Source organism: Hyperoodon ampullatus (genome assembly GCF_949752795.1).
Source record: "Hyperoodon ampullatus genome assembly, chromosome: 8".
Lineage (NCBI taxonomy): Eukaryota > Metazoa > Chordata > Mammalia > Artiodactyla > Ziphiidae > Hyperoodon > Hyperoodon ampullatus.
The window spans coordinates 90805905-90827569 of NC_136921.1; the positions used below are offsets into that span (position 1 = coordinate 90805905).

Sequence of the window (21665 nt, forward strand, 5' to 3'; positions counted from 1 at the left end):
AAAAAAAAAAAAAAAAGAATTAAAAAAAATCACCAACCTATACAATCAAGAGCAAATAAACGCTTGTTGTTTGAAACGACTTAAAAAAAAAAAGTTACTTGCTTACAAAATCCTCGCTTAGAAAACCTCTGGGGTACCCCCGCCTGCCGGGTAGGCTGGAGTCGGGAATCAAACACCCTTCTCCCCTCTCCCTCCCCTCCCCCCGCCCACCGTGACCCCGGAACCGCACAGCTGGGAGGAGTCAGAGGCGGCGTCGGCGGAAGTGCTCGCTCGCCGCTGTCAGCTGCGCCGGAAGTTCCTGGCCTGGCCTGGCGGTAACCTTGGGGTCTTCGCCGCCCGAGCAGCCTCGGCCGCCGCGATAGTGGGCTTTGCTAGTCCGAGCCTCAGCCGGGGCCAGGTCTGTTAGGTGCCAGAAATCGCCGGGTTGCGCAGGAGTTCGCTGAGGTTCCCGGGGTGTAGGAACCGCGGGCCCAGGGCCGCCCAGCCGACATGTCTCTAGTGGCAGAAGCCTTCGTCTCGCAGATTGCAGGTAGCGTGCATGGCCGCGGTCCCGGACGGAGGCGGGGACCGGCGTGGGGCAGTCGTGGGGAGCACTGTGGGCTTTAGGACTGCATGTTTCCTCCAGCCTTGTAGCATTAGACGCTGAACCCAGGCCTGGGGATGGAGGTGGGCACTGACTACCAGCCGCATCTTATAGATGAGAAAACGGAGGGGGAGAAACTTGGCCAAGGTCACCCGGTAGGACTGGGAGTTCCATCTGCTTTTCCTGGGCACTGCTTTGTCCAGCTGCCCACTGGGTCTGGAGGTGTTGGGGTGCGTGGAGAACGCCGTGGGTTGGAATTAAGGTGGGGGCGTGGCCACAGGGGCAGGGCTTCCGAAGGCTTCAGTGATTAAGTATGGGGGCAGCCTCGGTGTGGGACCTGAAGTTTAAGGTGATGGTCACTAGTGAGTCGCCGTTGTCATTTGAGTGGCCACCGAAGTTTCCTCTCCGAGCAGCACAGTATTATCATTTGCTACGTCTCTAGGATTCATTGACACATTTTTAAGTCTACATGAATTTTTGGAAACACCTTTGACTTGACGGACTGAACATGACTGATGTAAATAGATTTATAATGTATTTCTGTTATCGAGGTTCTTACTGTAGTGAAAGAAATTACATATTGTTGAGAAAGTGAGGAGACTATTGTAGGTGTAGGTTGATGGGTAATAGTTAATCTTTAAATGGAGTTAATCTTAAACATCCTAGCAGTATTCTCACGGTGAGTACGGTAAATATTCAGTCACGAGGATAAATAGGTACATTTACAATAAGGTAGTATTTTTGAAATGGAAAGTACTGAATGTGTTACAGAATTTGCCAAAATGTTTTTCATTGCATTTGTGTGAGCATATACTTCTTTTTTCCTTTTTTCACTTAAAGACTGTTTTCTAAAAGAGAGGGAAGCTCCCACTAGATTGCAAGCTTCATGAAAGCTGGGATAATACTTATTTTGTCTCTAGTATCTTTTTTCTTTTTTAAATTTATTTATTTATTTTTGGCTGCCTTGGGTCTTCATTGCTGCGTGAGGGCTTCTCTCTAGTTGCAGTGAGCGGTGTGCAGGCTTCTCATTGCAGTGGCTTCTCTTGCAGAGCACGGGCTCTAGGCATGTGAGCTTCAGTAGTTGTGGTACGTGGGCTCAGTAGTTGTGGCTCGTGGGCTGTAGAGCGCAGGCTCAGTAGTTGTGGCGCACGGGCTTCGTTGCTCCGCAGCATGTGGCATCTTCCCGGACCAGGGCTAGAACCCCTGTCCCCTGCATTTGCAGGTGGATTCTTAACCACTGCACCACCAGGAAAGTCCGTGTCTCTAGTATCTTGAGGACCTGCTTTTAATAAGTTTGGAACTTTGCCTCCATTAGTGAAATTTAAGAATTTCTAGGAATTTTATCAGTCTGTCATCTTTGCTATTTGTAGTGGTCACTCTAGGAGGAGGCGTTTATAGATGGATAATTCAATAAATGGTGTTGGGACAACTCCTAAGTCATAACATTGCTAGAATAAATTCCAGATGAATTAAAGATTTAAGTGTAAAATAAGAACAAAAACCAAATTGTAATAAAATAATTAGGAAAAAATATAGGAGATATAGCGTAGGAGGCCCAAGCAAGACACAGAATTAAGAGTTCATGGAAGAAAAAAATTATGGATTTTATTGCACATAAATTTAAAAAGCTTTGTATGATAAGAGACATAAGTTTCTACAAATTAAGAAAAAGACAGTCCAACAGAATCAAAGATGAAGGACAAGAACAGGCAGTTCACAAAAGGGGAAATGCAAATCAGCAGTGAAGGTATGAAAAGATGCTCTCCACTAATTTCCACTCAGTTGGACCCTCAAATTATTGGTGAGTCTGTAAGAAATCACTGCTTTTTGGGAACTTAACATAACAATATTTATTTAAATGCTGTTAATTGACCCAGAAATTCTTCTTCATGGGATTTATCTGATAGAAATAGAAGGACCAGTATTTTTTTTTTTTTTTTTGCGGTATGCGGGGCTCTCACTGTTGTGGCCTCTCCCGTTGCGGAGCACAGGCTCCGGACACACAGGCTCAGCGACCATGGCTCACAGGCCTAGCTGCTCCGCGGCATGTGGGATCTTCCTGGACCGGGGCACGAACCCGTGTCCCCTGCATCGGCAGGCGGACTCTCAACCACTACGCCACCAGGGAAGCCCGAAGGACCAGTATTTAAAGAAATATACAACAGTAATAATTGTAGTATTATTTGTAATAGCAAAAACCCAGAAATGTCCTATGGCATGCCCACATTATTACAGATACTAAAAATGGAGAGGTATATCTGTTAAATGCATTGGCTTGAAAACTCTGATTATCTTAAGTAAAAACAAGTTATAGAATAGTGTATGTGTGTATATGTATATAGTATGAACCCACTGTTAAATAAATGAACCCTGTATAAACATGTATATGTAAGCAAAGAAAAATGTAGAAGAATATTCAACTAATTTTAACTAGTACTGTCAGGGTAATAAGGTTAGGATGTTGGTGGAGTGAGGATGTTTTACTTTTGAATTTAAATGGTTCTAATTTAAAAAATTTGAAAGATTACATTTTGGCAACAGCGAAAAAAGGGTGGCTATACCAATAATTTATATGAAACCTTGTATTGACTTGTAAGTGTGACTCAAATCCAACAACTAATCACAATATTCTGTTTCTGGCAGTAATACGGTTTTCTTGGAAGAGATCAACCTCAAGAGATTAGAGATATATATCTACATAGTCCCGTTATAACTTAATAAGTAAATGTGAATCTGTTTTTGTAGTTGAGAGCTCTATTTTTTAATGCGTTTAACACTTTGCTTATTATTCTTTCTTTCAGTGGGCCAACAAACTGGTATTTCTTTTGGAAACATTTAACGGCATCTTACATCTATCTGTGATATTCATGAAGTGCCCTCCTTGAGAACCTCATTCATAAGGACATCTTTTTGAAAGCCTTCTCTGAACTCCCCCATTTAAATGAACCACTTCTGTCTCTTTACCACTAGTGTATCGTGTATCCCTCACCAAGTCCTCTCAGTTCTTACTCCTTATTATGACTCAGTAGCTATTCTCTCCATCTCCACTGCTATATTATTACCTTAGTTTAGGGCTTTGTTATTTCTTGCTTGGATTACTGTAGTAGTGTCTGAATAGGTTTTCCTGCTTTCAGTCTGGTCTCTTTCTAGTACAGCCTCTACAGTGCAAAGCCTCAGTGGGTTTTTGTCTGTTTGTGTTGTTTTATTTTTATTTTCCTAAAATGCAGATTTAACTCCTCTTGTTTTAACACCTCATTGGTTCCCCACTGTCAGTAGAATGGAGTGAGGCATACAAGAGCCTCCGTGAGTTATTCCAAGTCTGTCTCTCCAGCCTCATCTCTCATCACCCCTTTCCTTGAACTCTTGCCTTTCTAAACTATTAGTAAATAAATAAACTATTAGTAGTGTCCATCTTTGGCAAATGTTGCCTTTTCCCTGAACTGTCCACTTTGCTTGGATAACTCCTGTCTGTCCTTTAAGACTCTGAGCACATTTTAGCCTGTAAGTCTACCTGACATTCTTTTCCTGTGTAATAAGAAAGGTTTATTGTTTTTTCTTTTTTTCTCATAATAAAAATGATGCATTACTACTGTAGAAAATGAAAACAATCCAAAAGAATACAAAGTAAAAATCACCTAAAATCATAAATTTAAAATCTCATCCTCATCATTAAAACTTTGGTGAACAAAGCTACCTCATTTAGTCTCCCTACAAATAAAAAAAATGAACATAAATAATATATAATATGATTACTTTTTTGTAATCTGTTTAGTCATGTAGTATATCGAGATCTCTTTCCATGTCTATGAATGGGCTGACATATATATCATCATTGTTAAATGGTTGCATTAGTATTTCACGGTAATGAGAAATCATAATTAGCTTATCTAGTCTTATTATGATGGGTATTTGGGTGTTGTATTAGTTCGGCCTGAGAAGCAGAAGTGGTAGGAGCTCTAGCGCTAGTTCTAGCTCTGTCTACACACACACCCACACACACACCCACCCACCCACCCACCCATGCATGCACACGCGAGCGCACAGAACTGGCTTATGCTGTTGTTGTGGGGTTGGCCAAAGAAATGCTAAGTCCGGAGGCAGACAACCCTGAAGGGGGTCCAGGAGGAGGAGGGAGCACGTGCCGCAGGTGCTGCTTGCAGAGCCCGAGCTCAGGGAGGACTTAGGTCCTCTGTTAGTAAGTTGGACCCACCCAGGATAATCTCCCTTTTGATTAACACAAAGTCAGCTGATCCTGGACTTTAATTATATCAGCGAAATCCCTTCACAGCAACTGTCTAGATTAGTATTTGAATAACTGGGAGGTGTTTGCTACAAAATGGCTGTTGCCTCCCTTCTGTCTTCCCAACACCTGCTGGAGGATACCCCTTGTAGCTCACCCTAATAAACAGTAGAAAGGGTATTCTGGCAGATGTAGTTCAGTCTAGCCAGTTTCATGCGCCTCAAAACCATCACAGGTGTATATGACTTTGTAAACAGTGCTTACAAATACATATTTGTGTATCTGAGTAGTTTCTTCGGATAAATTTCTTAAACTGGGAGAGAATTTTGAATTTTTCTTTTAACTCAGTGACATGGAAATAAATGGTAACTTATGATTTTGAATTAATAGCTTGGATCTCTAGATAATGATATGGTAGATTAAGAACTTTAAAAAGAAGATGAAAGTAGTCCTGGATATTGAGTGGTTTTCAAAATCTTTTGTAACAGCCTGTGTATTTTACATTTTAACTTGTATTTTAAATGGCAAAATTTTCCAATACATTAGTTGAGTTTCAGGTTAAAAAATATATTTTTTTTCAGATAGTTGGGTAGGCACATATCCCGGGGAAGGATTGAGTATTCCCATTTGGGTTGTATGACCATATTTGGGGTAGTCACTGTAGCCAAAAGGACAGAGTACTGTGATGGACAGGCCTGACTCACTTGCCCATCTATTTACCAGGAGTGACTCCAGCTTTTAGGGCTCCACAGTGCCACCAGATACACACAAAAAGCTAGAGAGGTGCTGAGCGCTAAACTGCAGGAATCTCCTATAGTGTTGATCACTTCCTTCACCTTGCTTTCTTCCTGTGGACTTGGAAGTGAGAGTCAGACCTGGGTTTTTATTCAGCTACTTGCTAAATGTGTGACCTTGGGCAAATTAGTTGCCTTTTTAAGCCTCAGGTTTCTTACTTGCAAAGTGGTAAAGATAATTATAGATTATTTAAGGAATAGATGACAAAAGATAGAAAATGCTTGGCATTGTGTCTGGCACATAGTAAGCACTCAATAAGTGTTCATTAATATTATTTTTAGCTCATTTACCTATCAGTTTTTCTCTTACTGGACTTTGCTTCTGTCCTCCTGTGTGAAGATACAAGTTTGGTAAAGCTTTTAAAATTACTTATAAATAGAATACATAATTTATTTCAATAATATAGAACATCTGTAAATAGTTATTACTTTTATTAAAATTACTCCTGTAATAAATTATTCTAAGATATTTGTTTCAAGATTATACCTTTGATAAGTTCCAGCCATATTTATCTTCATTATATAATTGGATCTTCAGTATAGGTCATAGGTATAGATACTCTGAGACTTTTTCAGTGGTGATTTGTTTGTTAGCATTGCCAAAAGGTTTTAGCCTTAAAAACTTAGCTGCTAAGTATCTGGTTGATGATAAGAGTAAGCGTCCATTTTTGACCCACTGTGCTAGATGATATATTGATACATAGTTGCTAGTATTAGCAATTTGATCATGTTAGGCATTTTTCTTGTTTTATGGATGAGGAAATTGAAACTCTGTTAGGTAATAGAGTATAAAGGGTAGGAACAAGGCCATTGGAGTGAGACAGAACTGAATTCTAAGCTCAGTTCTGCTTTCTGTTTTATGATCTTGGGCAGAGCTTTCTAGGCCACAGTTTCCTTATTTGTGAAAAGGGGATAGTATATTTTATAATGTATTCTAAGCACCTAGGGTAGTACATGGTATGTTCAGTATGTGGTAGTTTGTTACCGCTTTTGTTCCCTAGGTGCCTCTGAGGATGTTACCTTTGTACTGTTATCCCTTTACCATTTTGGTCAGTAAAATATCCAAAGTGTCTTTATTTTTATTCATTTCTATACCATCGTTTCTGAATGATCTTATTACTTCACTAATGTGTTGATATAGTTTAAGCATATTAGTTAATTTCATCATACTATGATTATTAATCTTTTGAAATCAGGACAATATCTGTTCTGTTCTTTATTTAGAAGCTCTGTAAACTATGTAAAGGATGAAAAAGAAGACTTGGAATATTTCATTTATCTCATTGTGGGCATGCAGATGCTTAATTATTTAAATTTATTATTAATTTCATTCTTGCAGTTGCATTGATTTATGGTATGATCTAGGAAAGTAGTTTTACAGGTTCCATGGCGCCCATATGTAAGCATTTTGACAGTAAGTATAATCAGTATAGGCATGTTTAAAAATTTTTGTTTTTATATCAATAGTAAAGTGCTTTTTATTCCGTCTTTCTTCCACATGAATACTGGGAAATTTGGACTTTGAAAGCATTTCAGAAGCGTCTTAGAGGCCCAAAGTGGAAACTACGGGTTAAAAGTCCTTTGTAAGATAGAAGTGATGCTATTGCTCACAAGATTTATTAAGAGTGAAGAAAATGGTAGTCAAGGCTCTTACATCTGTATATCTAATATCTAATAATTGCACCAGATATTTGAAAAAATACAATGCATTCAATTCTTTTGCTCTTGAAAATAAAGATATTTTGTTAGTTATTTGTAGTCCACATTCTGAGGATCCTCCAGTATTGAGGGAGGCACTGAGGAATTATTGAGAGGTTATTAAAGTGGCCATCACATTTCAGAGAATCTTTTTTCATTTGTATTAGTTGTATGAATAGACTCATACCGTAGTGCTTATCACCTTGGCACATGTGAAGTTGGTATTGAAGGGGCAGATGGAGAAGCAAAACAAAGACAAAACAGGTTATACTTCAGATTAGAGGCAAAATACAGTTGATTGACAGCAGCGTGACCTATTTTCTTTTATCATATGAACAGGTTGAAAACCAAATTCTTTTTTTTTTTTTTATAGTAGTTACTTATCAATCTTATTGCTTTTTTTTTTTTTTTTGCTGTATGCGGACCTCTCACCGTTGTGGCCCCTCCCGTTCTGGAGCACAGGCTCCGGATGCACAGGCCCAGCGGCCACGGGCCACGGGGCCACGGGCCACGGGGCCACGGCCCACAAAAACCAAATTCTTAAAGGCAGTGTTTATTTCCTTTTAGAAAACTTTGGTATGCTGTTAAGATCACTTGAAAGGCTTGTTTTTGATCGTATAATAGTCCATATTAAGCATAATGTGAGTTTTGATTTTCTTGTGTGCTTCATTAACATTCTGTACTCTGAAACTACATGATTTTTCATTTTTAACTTAAAAGATTTTGGTGATGTATGCCCCATAAAATTTGTCAGTCTTTCTTCTGTGAAGACTTTCGAGTTATTAATGTTAGCTCAAGCCTTTCATATATGAGTGAAAATTGAAAGAAAACATCAAACTTCTTAACGTTTTTCAAACATTTTTGATATTTCTTGATAAGCAGTTTTCAGATGGGCTGAAGATGTCACATGAAGATGAGATATTAAATTCAGGCTTCTCATTTTTTGTTCAAAGACAGAAGTTATAATATTCAGCAAATCCAGCTACAGACATTTATGTGTAGAAGTTTCTGCCTTGCCAGTAAGAGAAATGCACGTTTTAATTTTTTATTGCTTTGTAAATGATCCTGTACTCTATTCTTGAGCACTTTTCTTATTTTTGTACGCTCTATAAATGAATCATGGTTTTGAACTTTCCTACATCAGTAATAAAAATGAAATTTGATTGGTTAGTAATAAAGAAGATTCTTTTCATAAAAACAATCATTTTGTCATGGCAATTCCATTAACTGTAACTGCATTAGCAAAATAGAAACCATAAAAAGCATTTCATTATGCTTGTACACTTAGCTATGTTTTTGTACTGATTATATGTTTTTATCTCTAAGAACTTTTATAAACCAGAGAAGTTTCTTCATGGCTTAACCTGAGATGTTATCATTCCTAATTTGGTTAGATGGTTTTATTTCCAGACTTATAGCAGTTTTCTGCTGTCAGGTATCTTTTAGGCTTTAGATAGCAAAAGACCTGCTTGTATTTTCCACAGAATATGTTTTTAGGTTGAGTATCTAATTTGCATTAGGTGCTCTGCTAAGTGCTGGGGTACAAAAATGAGTAACGGTTGTTGAGTTTGGTGAACTTACATTCTTGTGTTGGACAGATCCATGGAAACAAATACAAACTGAATTAGGGGTGTTAGATATTTAGTGAACATCTCAACTCTCCCTGCCCCTGACCTTCTGTCTAGCGCACTTGTGATTACTTTTTTTACCCAGTTCATATTTCGTCTCCTCTCGTGAATTCTTTCCTGTCTTCCTCAAGCAGATTGGTATTTCTTCAAGAGGATTCCTATAGTGCTTTATACATCCCTCTGGTCTGATGCTTATATTAATAATTGATATTGAGTACATTCTGTGAGCTTAGAGACTGTATATGGCATTTACGTAGTTTATCTAATTTTATTCTTCCAAGAACCTTACAAGGTAGATGATATTTCCCCTTTTTACAGATGAAGTAAATGAGGCAAGAAGAGGTTATGCAACTTGGCTAAGGTCACTTAGGCAATAAGTTGTAGAGTTGGGAGGGGAACTCAGGCATGTCTCACTTCAAGACCTATGTTTTTTCCCTACACCACCTGTATTCATTTATTGTATTGTAAATGGTTATGTGCATCTCAGTCACCTCTTCTCACTCCCTCTGCTCTGTGCCCCCCACCCGCTCAACAAAATTAGATCTTAGAGAGCAATGGCAGTTTTATATTCATCTTTGTCTATTTATCATAGTCCCTGGTACATTTTCCAAGTTTAATAACCTATGGTTGTTCAGTTAAATGCTTTAATATATTTTTTTTCAGCCTCTCTCAGGATTTTCTATCCCTGTGCTTCTGTTCATGAAGGGATTCTGTGATGGTTAGTCTATGTTATCTTATTTCTTGTTTGTTTTTTCTTTTGTTGTTGTTGTTGTTGTTCTTGGGGAATCTGGCAATTCTGCTGAGACTTCTGCAGGTATAACAACAGATCACATCCTCTGTAGGGAGTCATTTGTTTCACGGCTAGCTGAGAGGAGTGAGGGAGGAGGAATAGAGAGTTCTTTGGTTACCTAGCTTGATATGAGAGAGTGAGTATATGTCATGTACTAGAAAAGGGCAGATACTTAAAATAATAGGTACTATTGTTACAGTGATTGTAATTGGTTTAGAGTAGCGGGGAGGATTGTTTCATAGTTGGAGGGACATTTATTTTCCATTTTCTAGGATTAGATTTAGAGAACCATTAAATCTTGAAGGGTAACACTGTTAACAATGTTGAGGTCTGATACTTGTGTAGGACTGTTTGTCTTCTCTCTGTTTTTTGGCCAGATACTGCACTTTTAATCTTAACCAGCTGTTTTTGCATAGTTCTGCTATTGATCTCATATTCATCTCTATTTCTGAGAAAAGTTCAGACACGGTGTCAGTGTTTCCTCTTTTATGAATTACAGATTACCATTTTTAAAAAGAGAATTCAAATTTTGAGTCCTAGCTACAAGGTTCATATCTATTCATAGTCACCTGGAGTTGGCCTGCTGTTTATTGGAAATTAATGAAAAATGGTGGATCTTTTTTATAATGGGGCAAAGTCTAAACATAACCATTTGAGAGGATGACACATGAATCCTTACTAAGAATGGAAGGTTTTCCGTTTAACTTGTATTCATTTTAGCCTGAGTTATTGGCTTGCTGATCCTGTGAATTTGTTTTCTTCACCCTTGTTAACCTCCAGAAGTTTGTCAGTTTTATGAAATTGATCCTTGAATACCATTTTGAAATTGATCTCTAGTGTCACATAGATAGGTTCAGAGGGCTCACGTTCAAGTCTCATAACTACTAACTTAATTTTACTTTCCTTATTGATTACATCTAATGGAAAAACTATCATTTAACCACTTTTTGGTTCCAAAGCAAGTGCAGCCTCAGTTCATTAGTCTTAAAAGCTTATTCTGGAACACTATTAAATTTCAACATGTTACTAAAGCATGTTTTAAAACATGGCTTTAAGCCATATCCACAAATACTTAAGTAGAATAAGATGGGTAAAAATCTTCTTGAATAAAATTAATCTGCATAGATCCTTACTGCCACATTCTATGAGGCAGATGAATCAAAGGGGTGAAAAGAACTTAATCTTATTTCAAGTGTACTCCATGTCCTGTGGACAGTACTTTTTTTTTTTTTTTTTTTGATGGTGGTCGCAGACCATCTGCATCAGATTTACTTGGTGTGTGTGTGGCAAGTTTGGATTCTTGGCCCTCGTTTCTACAGTATCAGAATCTCTGAGTTTAGGGTTTGGTGGAAATATGCAATTTTACAAAGTTCCTTAGGGGATTCATATACATTAATGGTTGAGAACCATTCTTGTAGGATGATTGTAATTTCTTTAATTATAATTAATTAATTATTATAATTATTACCTAAGAACGTTTATTTGTGGGCTTTGTAAGAAGTTAGCTAATACAGTTCTGTGTTCATTGAATCCGGAGCCAGACTACCTGAGTTTAAACCCTGGCTCTTGTCACTTATTAGTCACTGTGACTTTGGCAAATTACTTACGGTTGTTCCTTAATTTTCTTATTGTAAAATAGGGATAATAATAGTAGTGTCTACATCATAAAGTTATTGTGAGGTAGTTACTATGTCAAGCACTTAAGTGCACAATAAATGCAATAAGTCTTTTAAAATCTATTTCAGTTTTACTGAGGTATAATTTATATACCCTTTTAAAGTGTACAATTAATTTTTAAAATATATTTACAGAGTTGTGATTATTACCACAATCCAGTTGTAGAAGAAACATTTTCATCACCCCCAAAAGAAATTTCTTGCCTGTTTACAGTCATTCCCATTCCCATCCCAGCCTGAGTCAACCACTAACCTACTTTCTGTTTCTGTAGATTTGCCTATTCTGAACATTTCATATAAATGGAATCATACAATGTGTTTTCTTTAGTGACTGGCTTTTTTCACTGGGAATAATGCTTTTGAAGTTCATCTATGTTATAACAGATATTAATGCTTGGCTCTTTTTTTTATTGCCAAATAGTATTTTGTGGTATGGATATACCACATTTAGTTTATTGACTCATCAGTTGATGGTCGTTTAGGTTGTTTCCACCTTTTGTTTACTGTGAATAACACTGCTGTGAACATTCTTGTACAAATCTTTGTGTGGATATGTTTTTCCATTTCTCCTGGGTGAATACCTAGGAATGGAATTGCTGAGTCATAATGGCAATTCTGTGTTTAACATTTTGAAAACCTCCAAGCTTTTTATATTCCCACCAGCAATGTGTGAGAGTTCCAAATGCTGTACATCCTCTAAACATTTGTTATTGTCTGTCTTGTTGATTAAAGCCATTCTAGTGGGTGTGAGGTGGTGGCATCTCATTGTGGTTTTGATTTGCATTTCTCTAATGACTCATGATATTGAGTATCTTTTCATGTGCTTGTTTGGCCATTCATGTATCTCCTTTGGAGAAATATCTATTCATATCCTATGCCCATTGAAAGGATTGAGTTATTTGTCATCTTTGTTATTGAGTTGTAAGTTTTTTGTATATTCTAGATACTAGCTGTAAGGGTCTTAAGGGACTCTTAACTGCTGTCACCATCCCCCCCCGCCCCCCACCATTATCATCTGCCTCAGTAGCAGTCTAGGTAGTGTTTGACCAGAAAGAGGTAGATTCTCATTATTCTCTAGTTTCATTTGGGCACCAACTTTGGTTGTAAGAGAGAAGTTCTGCCCTTTACAAGTTTTCCTGAATTTTCAATCTGTTTTGCTTTCCTTCTTCTGCCTCCTGAATGGCAGGATATTAGAACCCATTTGCCTTGGATATTAATTCTAATGTATCATTCATTCATGTGCCCTCACTTTGAATCATTTTAGTCCTTTGTTTACCACGTTGTTACAAATGAATAGGTGGTTGGAGATATTGATGAGGGATTTGTGGGGTTGATGATTTGTCTGCTGTGGGCTCAGTAAATTGGCATTCATTTGGCATTCTGGAGATTGTGCACTGTTTTATGTAATTTTTTTCTTAGTTCTGTGTAACATGTAGACAGAATTAAGCCTTGTTAGGGGTGTATCAGATAATCTTTATTGTTATTTTCAGATAGGCTCCAGTATTCGTTAGAGTTTTAAACTTGAAACATTATAAAGATAACAGATAGGGAGATGGGCCATATGGTACCACTAAAGTCTAAGTGCCTTAAAGGCAGTTACTTGATTTTCTCTTTTTTTTTTTGCTGTATGCGGGCCTCTCACTGTTGTGGCCTCTCCCATTGCGGAGCACAGGCTCCGGATGCGCAGGCTCAGTGGCCATGGCTCACGGGCCCAGCTGCTCCGTGGCATGTGAGATCTTCCCAGACCGGGGCACGAACCCGTGTCCCCTGCATCGGCCTAAAACCTGCATCGGACTCTCAACCACTGCGCCACCAGGGAAGCCCACTTGATTTTCTTTATAATTTTATCCCTAGTGCTTAGAATGGTGCCTGGCACATTATATTCAGGGGGTGTGTGTGTGTGTTCTGTGAATATTTATTGAATGACTGATAAAACGGATTTGTAGAATGTGGCTTAATTTACTTTCTAAAATGAGAGCTGTGTACAGTTTACTACACATACTTATATGCAACAAGCAATAAAGAATATTCAGTGGATTCTGACGTCAATCAACAAGTTTTTAAGGACCGATGATAACTTGTAGCCAAGGGAATGGTTCTAGTGTGTATCTTCTTCCAAAGTTTGGCAATCCCTTTCTATTTTTGTCTTACACTTCTCTAGTCTGTCTTAGAATGTCTGCTCCTTGCTTCAGGACCCTTATTTCAATCTAAGGTACTCTTTTTTTTTGTTATTTGTTTTTTTTTGCGGTACGCGGGCCTCTCACTGTTGCGGCCTCTCCCGTTGCGGAGCACAGGCTCTGGACGTGCAGGCTCAGCGGCCATGGCTCACGGGCCTAGCCGCTCCGCGGCATGTGGGATCTTCCTGGACCGGGGCACGAACCCGTGTCCCCAGCATTGGCAGGCAGATTCCTAACCACTGGGCCACCAGGGAAGCCCTAAGGTATTCTTTAATCTTTCTATCTGCACTTCCTTGCAGTATATTTTTAAAGTGGCTCCTGTGATCTGAATGTTTGTGTCCCCTCCAAATTTATGCATTGAAACCCTAATCCCAAGGTGATGGTATTAGAAGGTGGGGACCGTTAGGAGGTGATTAGGTAATGAGGGCAGAACCCTTATGATTGGAATTAGTGCCAAGAGATCCCAGAGAGCTCCCTAGCCCCTTCCACCATGTGAGGACCCAGCAAGAAGTCCACAGTCAGTGACCTGGAAGAGGTCTCCTACCAGAACCCAACCATGCTGGCACCCTGATGTTGGACTTTGAGCTTCCAGAACTGTGAGAAACAAATTTCTGTTGTTTATAAGCCACCCAGTCTGTGGTATTTTGTTATAGTAGCCCAGGTGGACTAAGACAGAGAGTAGCCTTACCACTGTGTTACAAAATACTACCTGTCTGTATTTTAAGTATTGGAACTATTTTAGGTTTATGGAAATGACAGCATGGCACTACACCTCTCCATTCTCTAACATGAGCCACCTTCTTTAAAATTTTTAAAAATTGAAGTATAGTTGATGTACAATATTGTATAAGTTATAAGTGTACAATATAGTGATTCACAATTTTTAAAGGTTATATTCCATTTATAATTATTATCAAATATTGGGTATATTCCCTGGGTTGTACGATACGTGAGCCACTTTCTGACATGAACATTGATCTCCAACTGTTGAGGTGATGGGAGAATGTTTTTTTTTTTAAATAAATTTATTTTTTTATTTTTGGCTGCGTTGGGTCTTCGTTGCTGTGCGCAATCTTTCTCTAGTTGCAGCCAGCGGGGGCTACTCTTCGATGTGTTGCTTGGGCTTCTCATTGCGTTGGCTTCTCTTTCTTGCAGAACACGGACTTTAGGCGCGTGGGCTTCAGTAGTTGTGTCACGTGGGCCCAGTTGTTGTGGCTCACGGGCTCTAGAGCGCAGGCTCAGTAGTTGTGGAGCATGGGCTTAGTTGCTCCGCGGCCTGTGGGATCTTCCCAGACCAGGGCTCGAACCCATGTTCCCTGCATTGGCAGGTGGATTCTTAATCACTGTGCCACCAGGGAAGTCTGAGAATGATTTTAAACTCTTATTGTGTGAAGAGTCATGTCCTGCTTACACATCTTTGAATTGTACTATAGTTTGCAGTCTGAATTGTTGAATCTAATATATAGCTCTTAAAATTCTAGCTTTGATAAAGTCACATGTCATCATATTTTAACTCTAAACATCTTAAAAATCTATTTTAAATGAAGGCTTCATATCATAACTGCCTAAAACTTGACAGGTGTTGAACTTAGTGTCTATGTTGATATCACTGAGATCATCAGTATAGTATTTATGTCAAACAGTATATTTATTTCCTTCTTTCCTCTGTGTGTCTTGCAGTAACTTGTCCATGTTTAAGAGCTGTCAAATGTTCTTTGAGCATTTTGTTATATTAGTCGTATTTGCATTTACACCTTTGGCAGAACGACATCCAAATTTGGAGATAGGTTGCATGCGTTTCTTATTCCTTTAGACTGTCTAAATAGTCTTTGGAAGAGGAAGAGATGACATCTATGAGCTTTTGGAATCTAGATGCCTAAGGATAAACTGGGTTTGACTTCATTAGTGCACAAATGATAGTTTTGTGTACAGTTATTATAGCATTAATCTATTTGATGGATTGGAAATATGACAGTACTGAAGCAGCATGTAATATTAGTGCCTATTATCCTACAAATTATGTCTTCACCTACATTCATATGCCAGAGGAGTCATGTTGTACATTAAGAATGAAGAATTAAAAAAAAAACCCCGACAACAGAGGGCATCTCTTTTTATGGCCCTTCTCTTGTCCTTTTAGATTAGATCATCAAGAGATAGACTTTAGAATTAGACTTATTAGGTCATAGCACTTTCATACTGTGAAATACCCTGAATTGAATGGAATAGGTAGATCATTTGCCACCAGAATGACTTATCACCCAACTTGATACTATAGAGAATACTGCAGGTAAAATGGAGTCTTTAAGAAACCTAGGTATATACATATGTGAATTTGTTGGCCAGTAGTCATTTCTCTAAAAATTGTAATGGATTTGTAGTAAAGAATATTGATGTTTTTGTTATATTGGTTGATAAAGCTTAAAAATAATAGGTACCTTAAAGATAATTAAATGAGAATCAAGTATGTATTTTGGGGGGCTATGGGTTTTGCTTTATCATGTGTGTATTTCTAGCACAAATTCATTTATTTATGTATTGTTTATTTTATATTAGGGCTTTCAAAAGTCCAAAAGTATATATTCTCTCTCTTTCTAAGCTTTATTCTCCTCCAAGATAAATACTTATGGGAGGTAGAAAATACCTTTGAAAAATTTAAAAAACATTCCTTTGCATAAAAAAAGCTATCACTAAAGGCTGAGACTTTAAGAGGAATCACCTTTGCTCCTGGTAAAAGAGACACTAGTGTAAAATACTCAGGGCAGTTTTACCTGGGCAAAATTGAAAAGAAAGTAAAGGATAAAGGGGTTAAAAGACCTTTAATAATGTTATTTGGATAAAAAGTTATGTGGTGTTCTGATATTTGCTTTATTTCTAGATTTTTATTTATACCTGTAAAATAGGAATATGTTTCTTCTTTATAAAAATGATAAACACTTTCATGGACCTTTTACTAGGGAATAAGAAGTCCTTCTAATTTTCAAGAATGAATTAATGTAGGTCACTAAGAGTATCTTGGAGTAAGTTATTGCTTTGGTATGAAAATGATGTAGTAGTTTCTGATTGTGAAAGAATTAATTTCTGAAAGGTGGGTAGTTTTACTTTGGAACTCTTGTGATAAAGATTAGTTTTAAATGATACTTAGACCAAAAAAATTTAAATATTGCTTAATTTGAATTTCATATTTTGGCATGTATTGTACATATTATTATAAATGCCATATTCAAGTTTGGAGCAATTGAGAAGCCTAGTCTTTAATAAATAATCTCAGGGCCATAGGAATTTTCACATTCTAGGAACTTACTGCCTAGAAACAGAAATAAGTTATTGACATAATAATAGAATAGAGAAGAAAGCAATATATGATATAAGACAAGTACAAACTGCTATGAGCAGTATAGATAAAGGAGAAAGTAGATTTGTTTAGTTACAAAAGCCTTCTTGATAGAGGTAGCGTTTTAAGCTTGGTCTTGAAAAAGGTGTAGGATTTGGGTATGTGGTGGGGAAGGAATATTCTGGACCGAGGGGAACAATTTGAGCAAAGTCACTAAGGTGAGGAAGTATGAAGTATATGGGGGAAATTTTAAGTACTCTGGTAGGATACAAGGGTACTATTATTAGGTAGATGGGTAGGCAGGTATTCCCCCGCCCATTAATTTGTGTGTGTTCTTTTCAAGCTTTTTTCGTGGTCAAAAAAGGTGATTTCACTAGAATAGAGGAGGACTCTTCTTTGTTCAAGGGTACGTGAATGGCTGGGTTCCCTGCTGAAACTTCAAATAAGTAGTTATTTAATTAGAACAGTGTTTTCCAAGGTGGGGTGAGGTATATATACACCCTGTTTTATGCAGGACAATCCTTTGAAGTACAGGAAGAAAATATTGGAATTTGGGTTTCAATTTATTTTTTAACTGTTTTCTTTTTTAGTGTATGTTTTATAATGTGCATGATTTATTAGCTTAGGAATACCAGCCATATGATTTCCAAATCTATTTGGGTCTGCATACTCAAGTTTTTTTGTTTTTTGTTTTGGCTGCGTTGGGTCTTAGTTGCTGTGCGCGGCCCCTCTCTAGCGCAGAGAGCCGGTGCTACCCCTCGCGGCGGTGGGCAGGCTTCTCATTGGGTGGCCTCTCCCGTTGTCAAGCACGGGCTCCAGCAGCCGCAGCACGCAGGCTCAGTAGTTGTGGCTCGCGGGCTCCAGAGTGCAGGTTCAGCAGCTGTGGCGCACGGGCCCAGCTGCTCCGCGGCATGTGGGATCCGCCCCGACCAGAGCTTGAACCCGTGTTCCCTGCATCGGCAAGCGGATTCCCAACCACTGCGCCACCGGGGAAGCCCCCTCAAGTATTTTATTGATGGGGACATGAGAGTTTAAAAAGTGATAATCCCTATGTTAGAGTTAAAGAATATGGAAAAGCGAATAGTGAGAAGACTTGTCAGATGGTTGAGGGCCTTGTGTTGGTCTTAGGAGCATTTCAACAGTAATATCCAGTGAAAATTGTATATTTGGTATAAAACATAGAAACAGATTTCCAGTTTTAGGGTCAGTGCATAGGTAAGTTTACAGGATTAGATTCTGCCAACTATTTCAGGCAGCTGTTTAACATTTTTATAGTTGTGTTATTGGTTGTAGTATTGGAGTTCTCTGGGTAAAAGTTTCCCTTTTTTTGTCCAGGTTGTGTAGTTTTCTTATCTTCCCTGATTCATTCTTAGCCTAAACAGTACAGAATCATAATAATGATAGTAGTAATAGTAAACACAAACATTTATTCAACCAGCATCTACTGATTGCCTGTTTGGTGCTAGGTTCTAGGAATGAAGTGGTAAGCAAAAATCAGATATGAACACTGGATTCATGTGCTTATTTTCTAGTGGGGGAGGTAAACAAGTAGTCCTCAAATCCTTGTAAAAATGTTGACTGTGATAAGTGGTTCAAAGAAGTGTGCATCTTATTCAAGCTTGAAACAGAGAGGGTTTGAACTATTCCAGAGGTCACTGAAGTCTTCCCTGAAGACAGGACCAGCTACATAATTTGTAGGGCCCAGTGCAAAATGAAGATATGAGGCCCCTGTTTAAAAGAACAGGGGCCTCAAGACTGGCACAGCAGAACATAAAAGCACCCGTGGAGCCCTTCTAAGTATGGGCCCTGTGCAGCTGTTCAGGTTGTAAGTCCATGAAGCTGGCCCAACCTGAGGAAGTGATGTTTTTGCTGAGATGTAAGGACATGAAAGGAGGGGAAGATAGCTCCAGGGTAGAGGAAACAGCTTAAATGAATCTCTGGGGCAGGAAGGAACGTGATGCATTCAGAAACTGGGTGAAGGCCATTGTGGCTGGTGTATAGAGTGGGTGGAGAGGAATGATGAGGCCAGAGAGGGAGAGAGGCTGATGTGTAAGGCCAAGTCGATCTTTATTCCAAGAGCCACACAAACTACTGATGTGTATGAAGCATAAAAATTACTTTTGATATGCAAATAATACCAGTAATTGGCACCTTGACAGTGTTGGACAACATTGTCTCTCAATCCTCATTTTCTATCAGTCTCCTTTTCAGAAACGTTTATCCTCACCTTCTATATTTCTAAGGCTGGCCCTTCCCTAAGGCAGGTTTAAAAAGCCTCTTCACATCAGGGAGAGATTTTGGTGGTAGAAATGGAAAATAGGATAGGTGAGTCATGAAATTTTATTCGCTATTGAATTAGTCTGTGGTCTAAAACATTTTAGGTTGACTAAAGTAAAACTAGTAAGAGATGAAAATGTTTTATTATTTATTTTTAAAGATTTTTCTTTTAAAATGCGGCAGATTTTTAAGGTCTGTTGTCAGTACTATGATTTTGAATTCTTAATCTCCCTCTCTTTTACACATGATCAGGGACAAGGGTGGATATTAACTTCCCTAACCTTGGGAAAGAGGAGTGGGGAAGAAATTGTATTTTTGGACTTTGTCTTTCACATAACAGGCATTCTCAACGAAAAGGCTTTAATTAATATTACCCAAACCAAGAAATAGGCTTTGTACTTTGTTATGTGTGGATAATGTTCATGATTCATTGATTTACTTATGAAAGCTCATTTCCTAGAAAGAAACCTACATGGTTGATCTATAGATCCATTGCCATGCCACACAACTTAGGATTTTCACTATTGTCTCTCTGTTGAACAACACACCAGTCATTTCTTCTCCCATGCCATTCATTCCCGGATCATTCCCTGCATACTCTGCTATTTCTTGCCTCCTGGACTATGGATATACTGGAATTCCAAGTTGCTAAAATAGCATGGTTATATAGGTTTATATCAGCCTACTTGCCTTCTCTTTTTAAATGATAGGTTCAGTTTGTGAAGATAACATCAAATGTTTTGGCAGAGTTACTTTCTGAGAATTTACTTTCGATAATAATTCCTGAGTTGGAACATAGTTTGTATATTGGAGCAAGGAAAATATACTCTGTCATTCCCATTTCCAGCTTTAGGTTCTTAATAACAGAGCTTTTAGTATTTGTAGATAACTCCTTTGTTCTTATTTGCAGTCGGGTAATATGTTGCAAGATTTCTGTTACTTTTACATATGTCGGTTGTATTACATCAGGAGAAAGGGGGTGATGATAAATGAACTTTTAACTGGAATTACTGAACACGGAAGTTCCTATTCGTATGAGAACTCTGATACTGCAGAGTAGTGATGTAGCTTCTGATTTATCAAAGAACACTTAAATTATACTCAGCATATATTTAATGCTAAATGTATGTTTTTCCATTGTTTTGAAAATTTGTAATTCATGTCTAATATGTACACAAAATAGCTAACCAAAAGTTAAAATTACCAGAATATTTAATTAGAGCACCCTATTACTTTAACATAGTTGATAATTAAGTTCAGTAAAACTTTGATTAGGGGATTGACTGGTAGGTTTCTTTCTTTCCATGCACAATTAATGATCACCAACTGTACACAAAACATGGCACAGTGTGGCATACACAGATGCATATGACACAGTTGTGCCCTCAAGGAACTTAATTTCAATGTCTTTGGAACTTTTGTAAATTTTATTCCTATGCCTTATTGCTTTCTTTAATAAGATTAATATAATGCATATAATTGAGTCTTTGATGATGTAGACTCTTACAATGAATGAACCTCATTGTATTGTTTCTTATATAGATGTAAACAGTGTAGGTGTGCTGATCATACAGTTTATCCTAAAAGGTTATTTTTTAGTAAATTGCTGATGTCAGCCTGTTTTTGTTTCCCTGACTTTTATTTTTAAAACTGTTACACAGGTTAATTGGGTTCTTATTGAAATTTTACTTTGTTAAAAAGTTTACACTAACATATAGTAATATTTAGTTGCACTGCCTTTTTGGTATGTGAGTTGAAATTCAGTAGCCTTTACGTATATGTATACAGACAGTCCCTAACTTAACAACGGTTTGACTTAACGATTTTTCGACTTTATGATAGAGCGAAAGCAGTACGCATTCAATAGAAACTGTATTTCAAGTTGTGAATTTTTATCTTTGCTTGGGCTAGCGATATGTAACTAGATACTCTTGATGCTGGGCAGCAGCAGGGAGTCACAGCTCCCAGTCAGCCACGAAATCACAAAATCAAGAGGGTGAACAACTGATACGCTTACCACCATTCAGTACCCATAAAACCATCCTGTTTTTCACTTTCAGTACAGTATTCCATAAATTACATGAGATATTTAACACTTCATTATAAAACAGGCTTTGTGTTAGATGCCCAACTGTAAGCTAATGTAAGTGTTTTGAGCACGTTTAATGTGGGCTAGGCTAGGCTATGGTGTTTGGTAGGTGAGGTATATTAAATGCATTTTCAACTTACAGTGGGTTTATCGGGATGTAAACCCATGATAGGTCAAGGGAGGTCTGTAATACTGTGGATAACAGTGTGCAAAACTGTGTATGGTCCATTATTTGCTTGGTGACTTCATGTATTATCCCTAAGTATGAGTTTAATTTTGTGTAGCCCAGACCAAACCAAAATTTATAATTTACAATAATACAATGTTTTTCTTTTCATTCTAAAGTGGAAGTAAAAGGAAATTAAGGTGTCCACCCCTC

General features: G+C 38.0%; 1 protein-coding gene across 2 annotated transcripts in view; it reads left to right on the forward strand.

Moving 5' to 3' along the window:
- Positions 1 to 489: 489 nt before the first annotated feature.
- The window catches only part of MTX2 (metaxin 2), a gene marked incomplete at its 5' end in the record, with an annotated part of 62633 nt that continues 41457 nt past the window's right edge, over positions 490 to 21665 (forward strand). For both annotated transcript variants that reach the window (XM_079709786.1, XM_079709787.1), the window contains one exon: positions 490 to 529. In XM_079709786.1, coding sequence (XP_079565912.1) covers positions 490 to 529 — 40 coding nt within the window. The remainder of the gene's footprint in view (positions 530 to 21665) is intronic.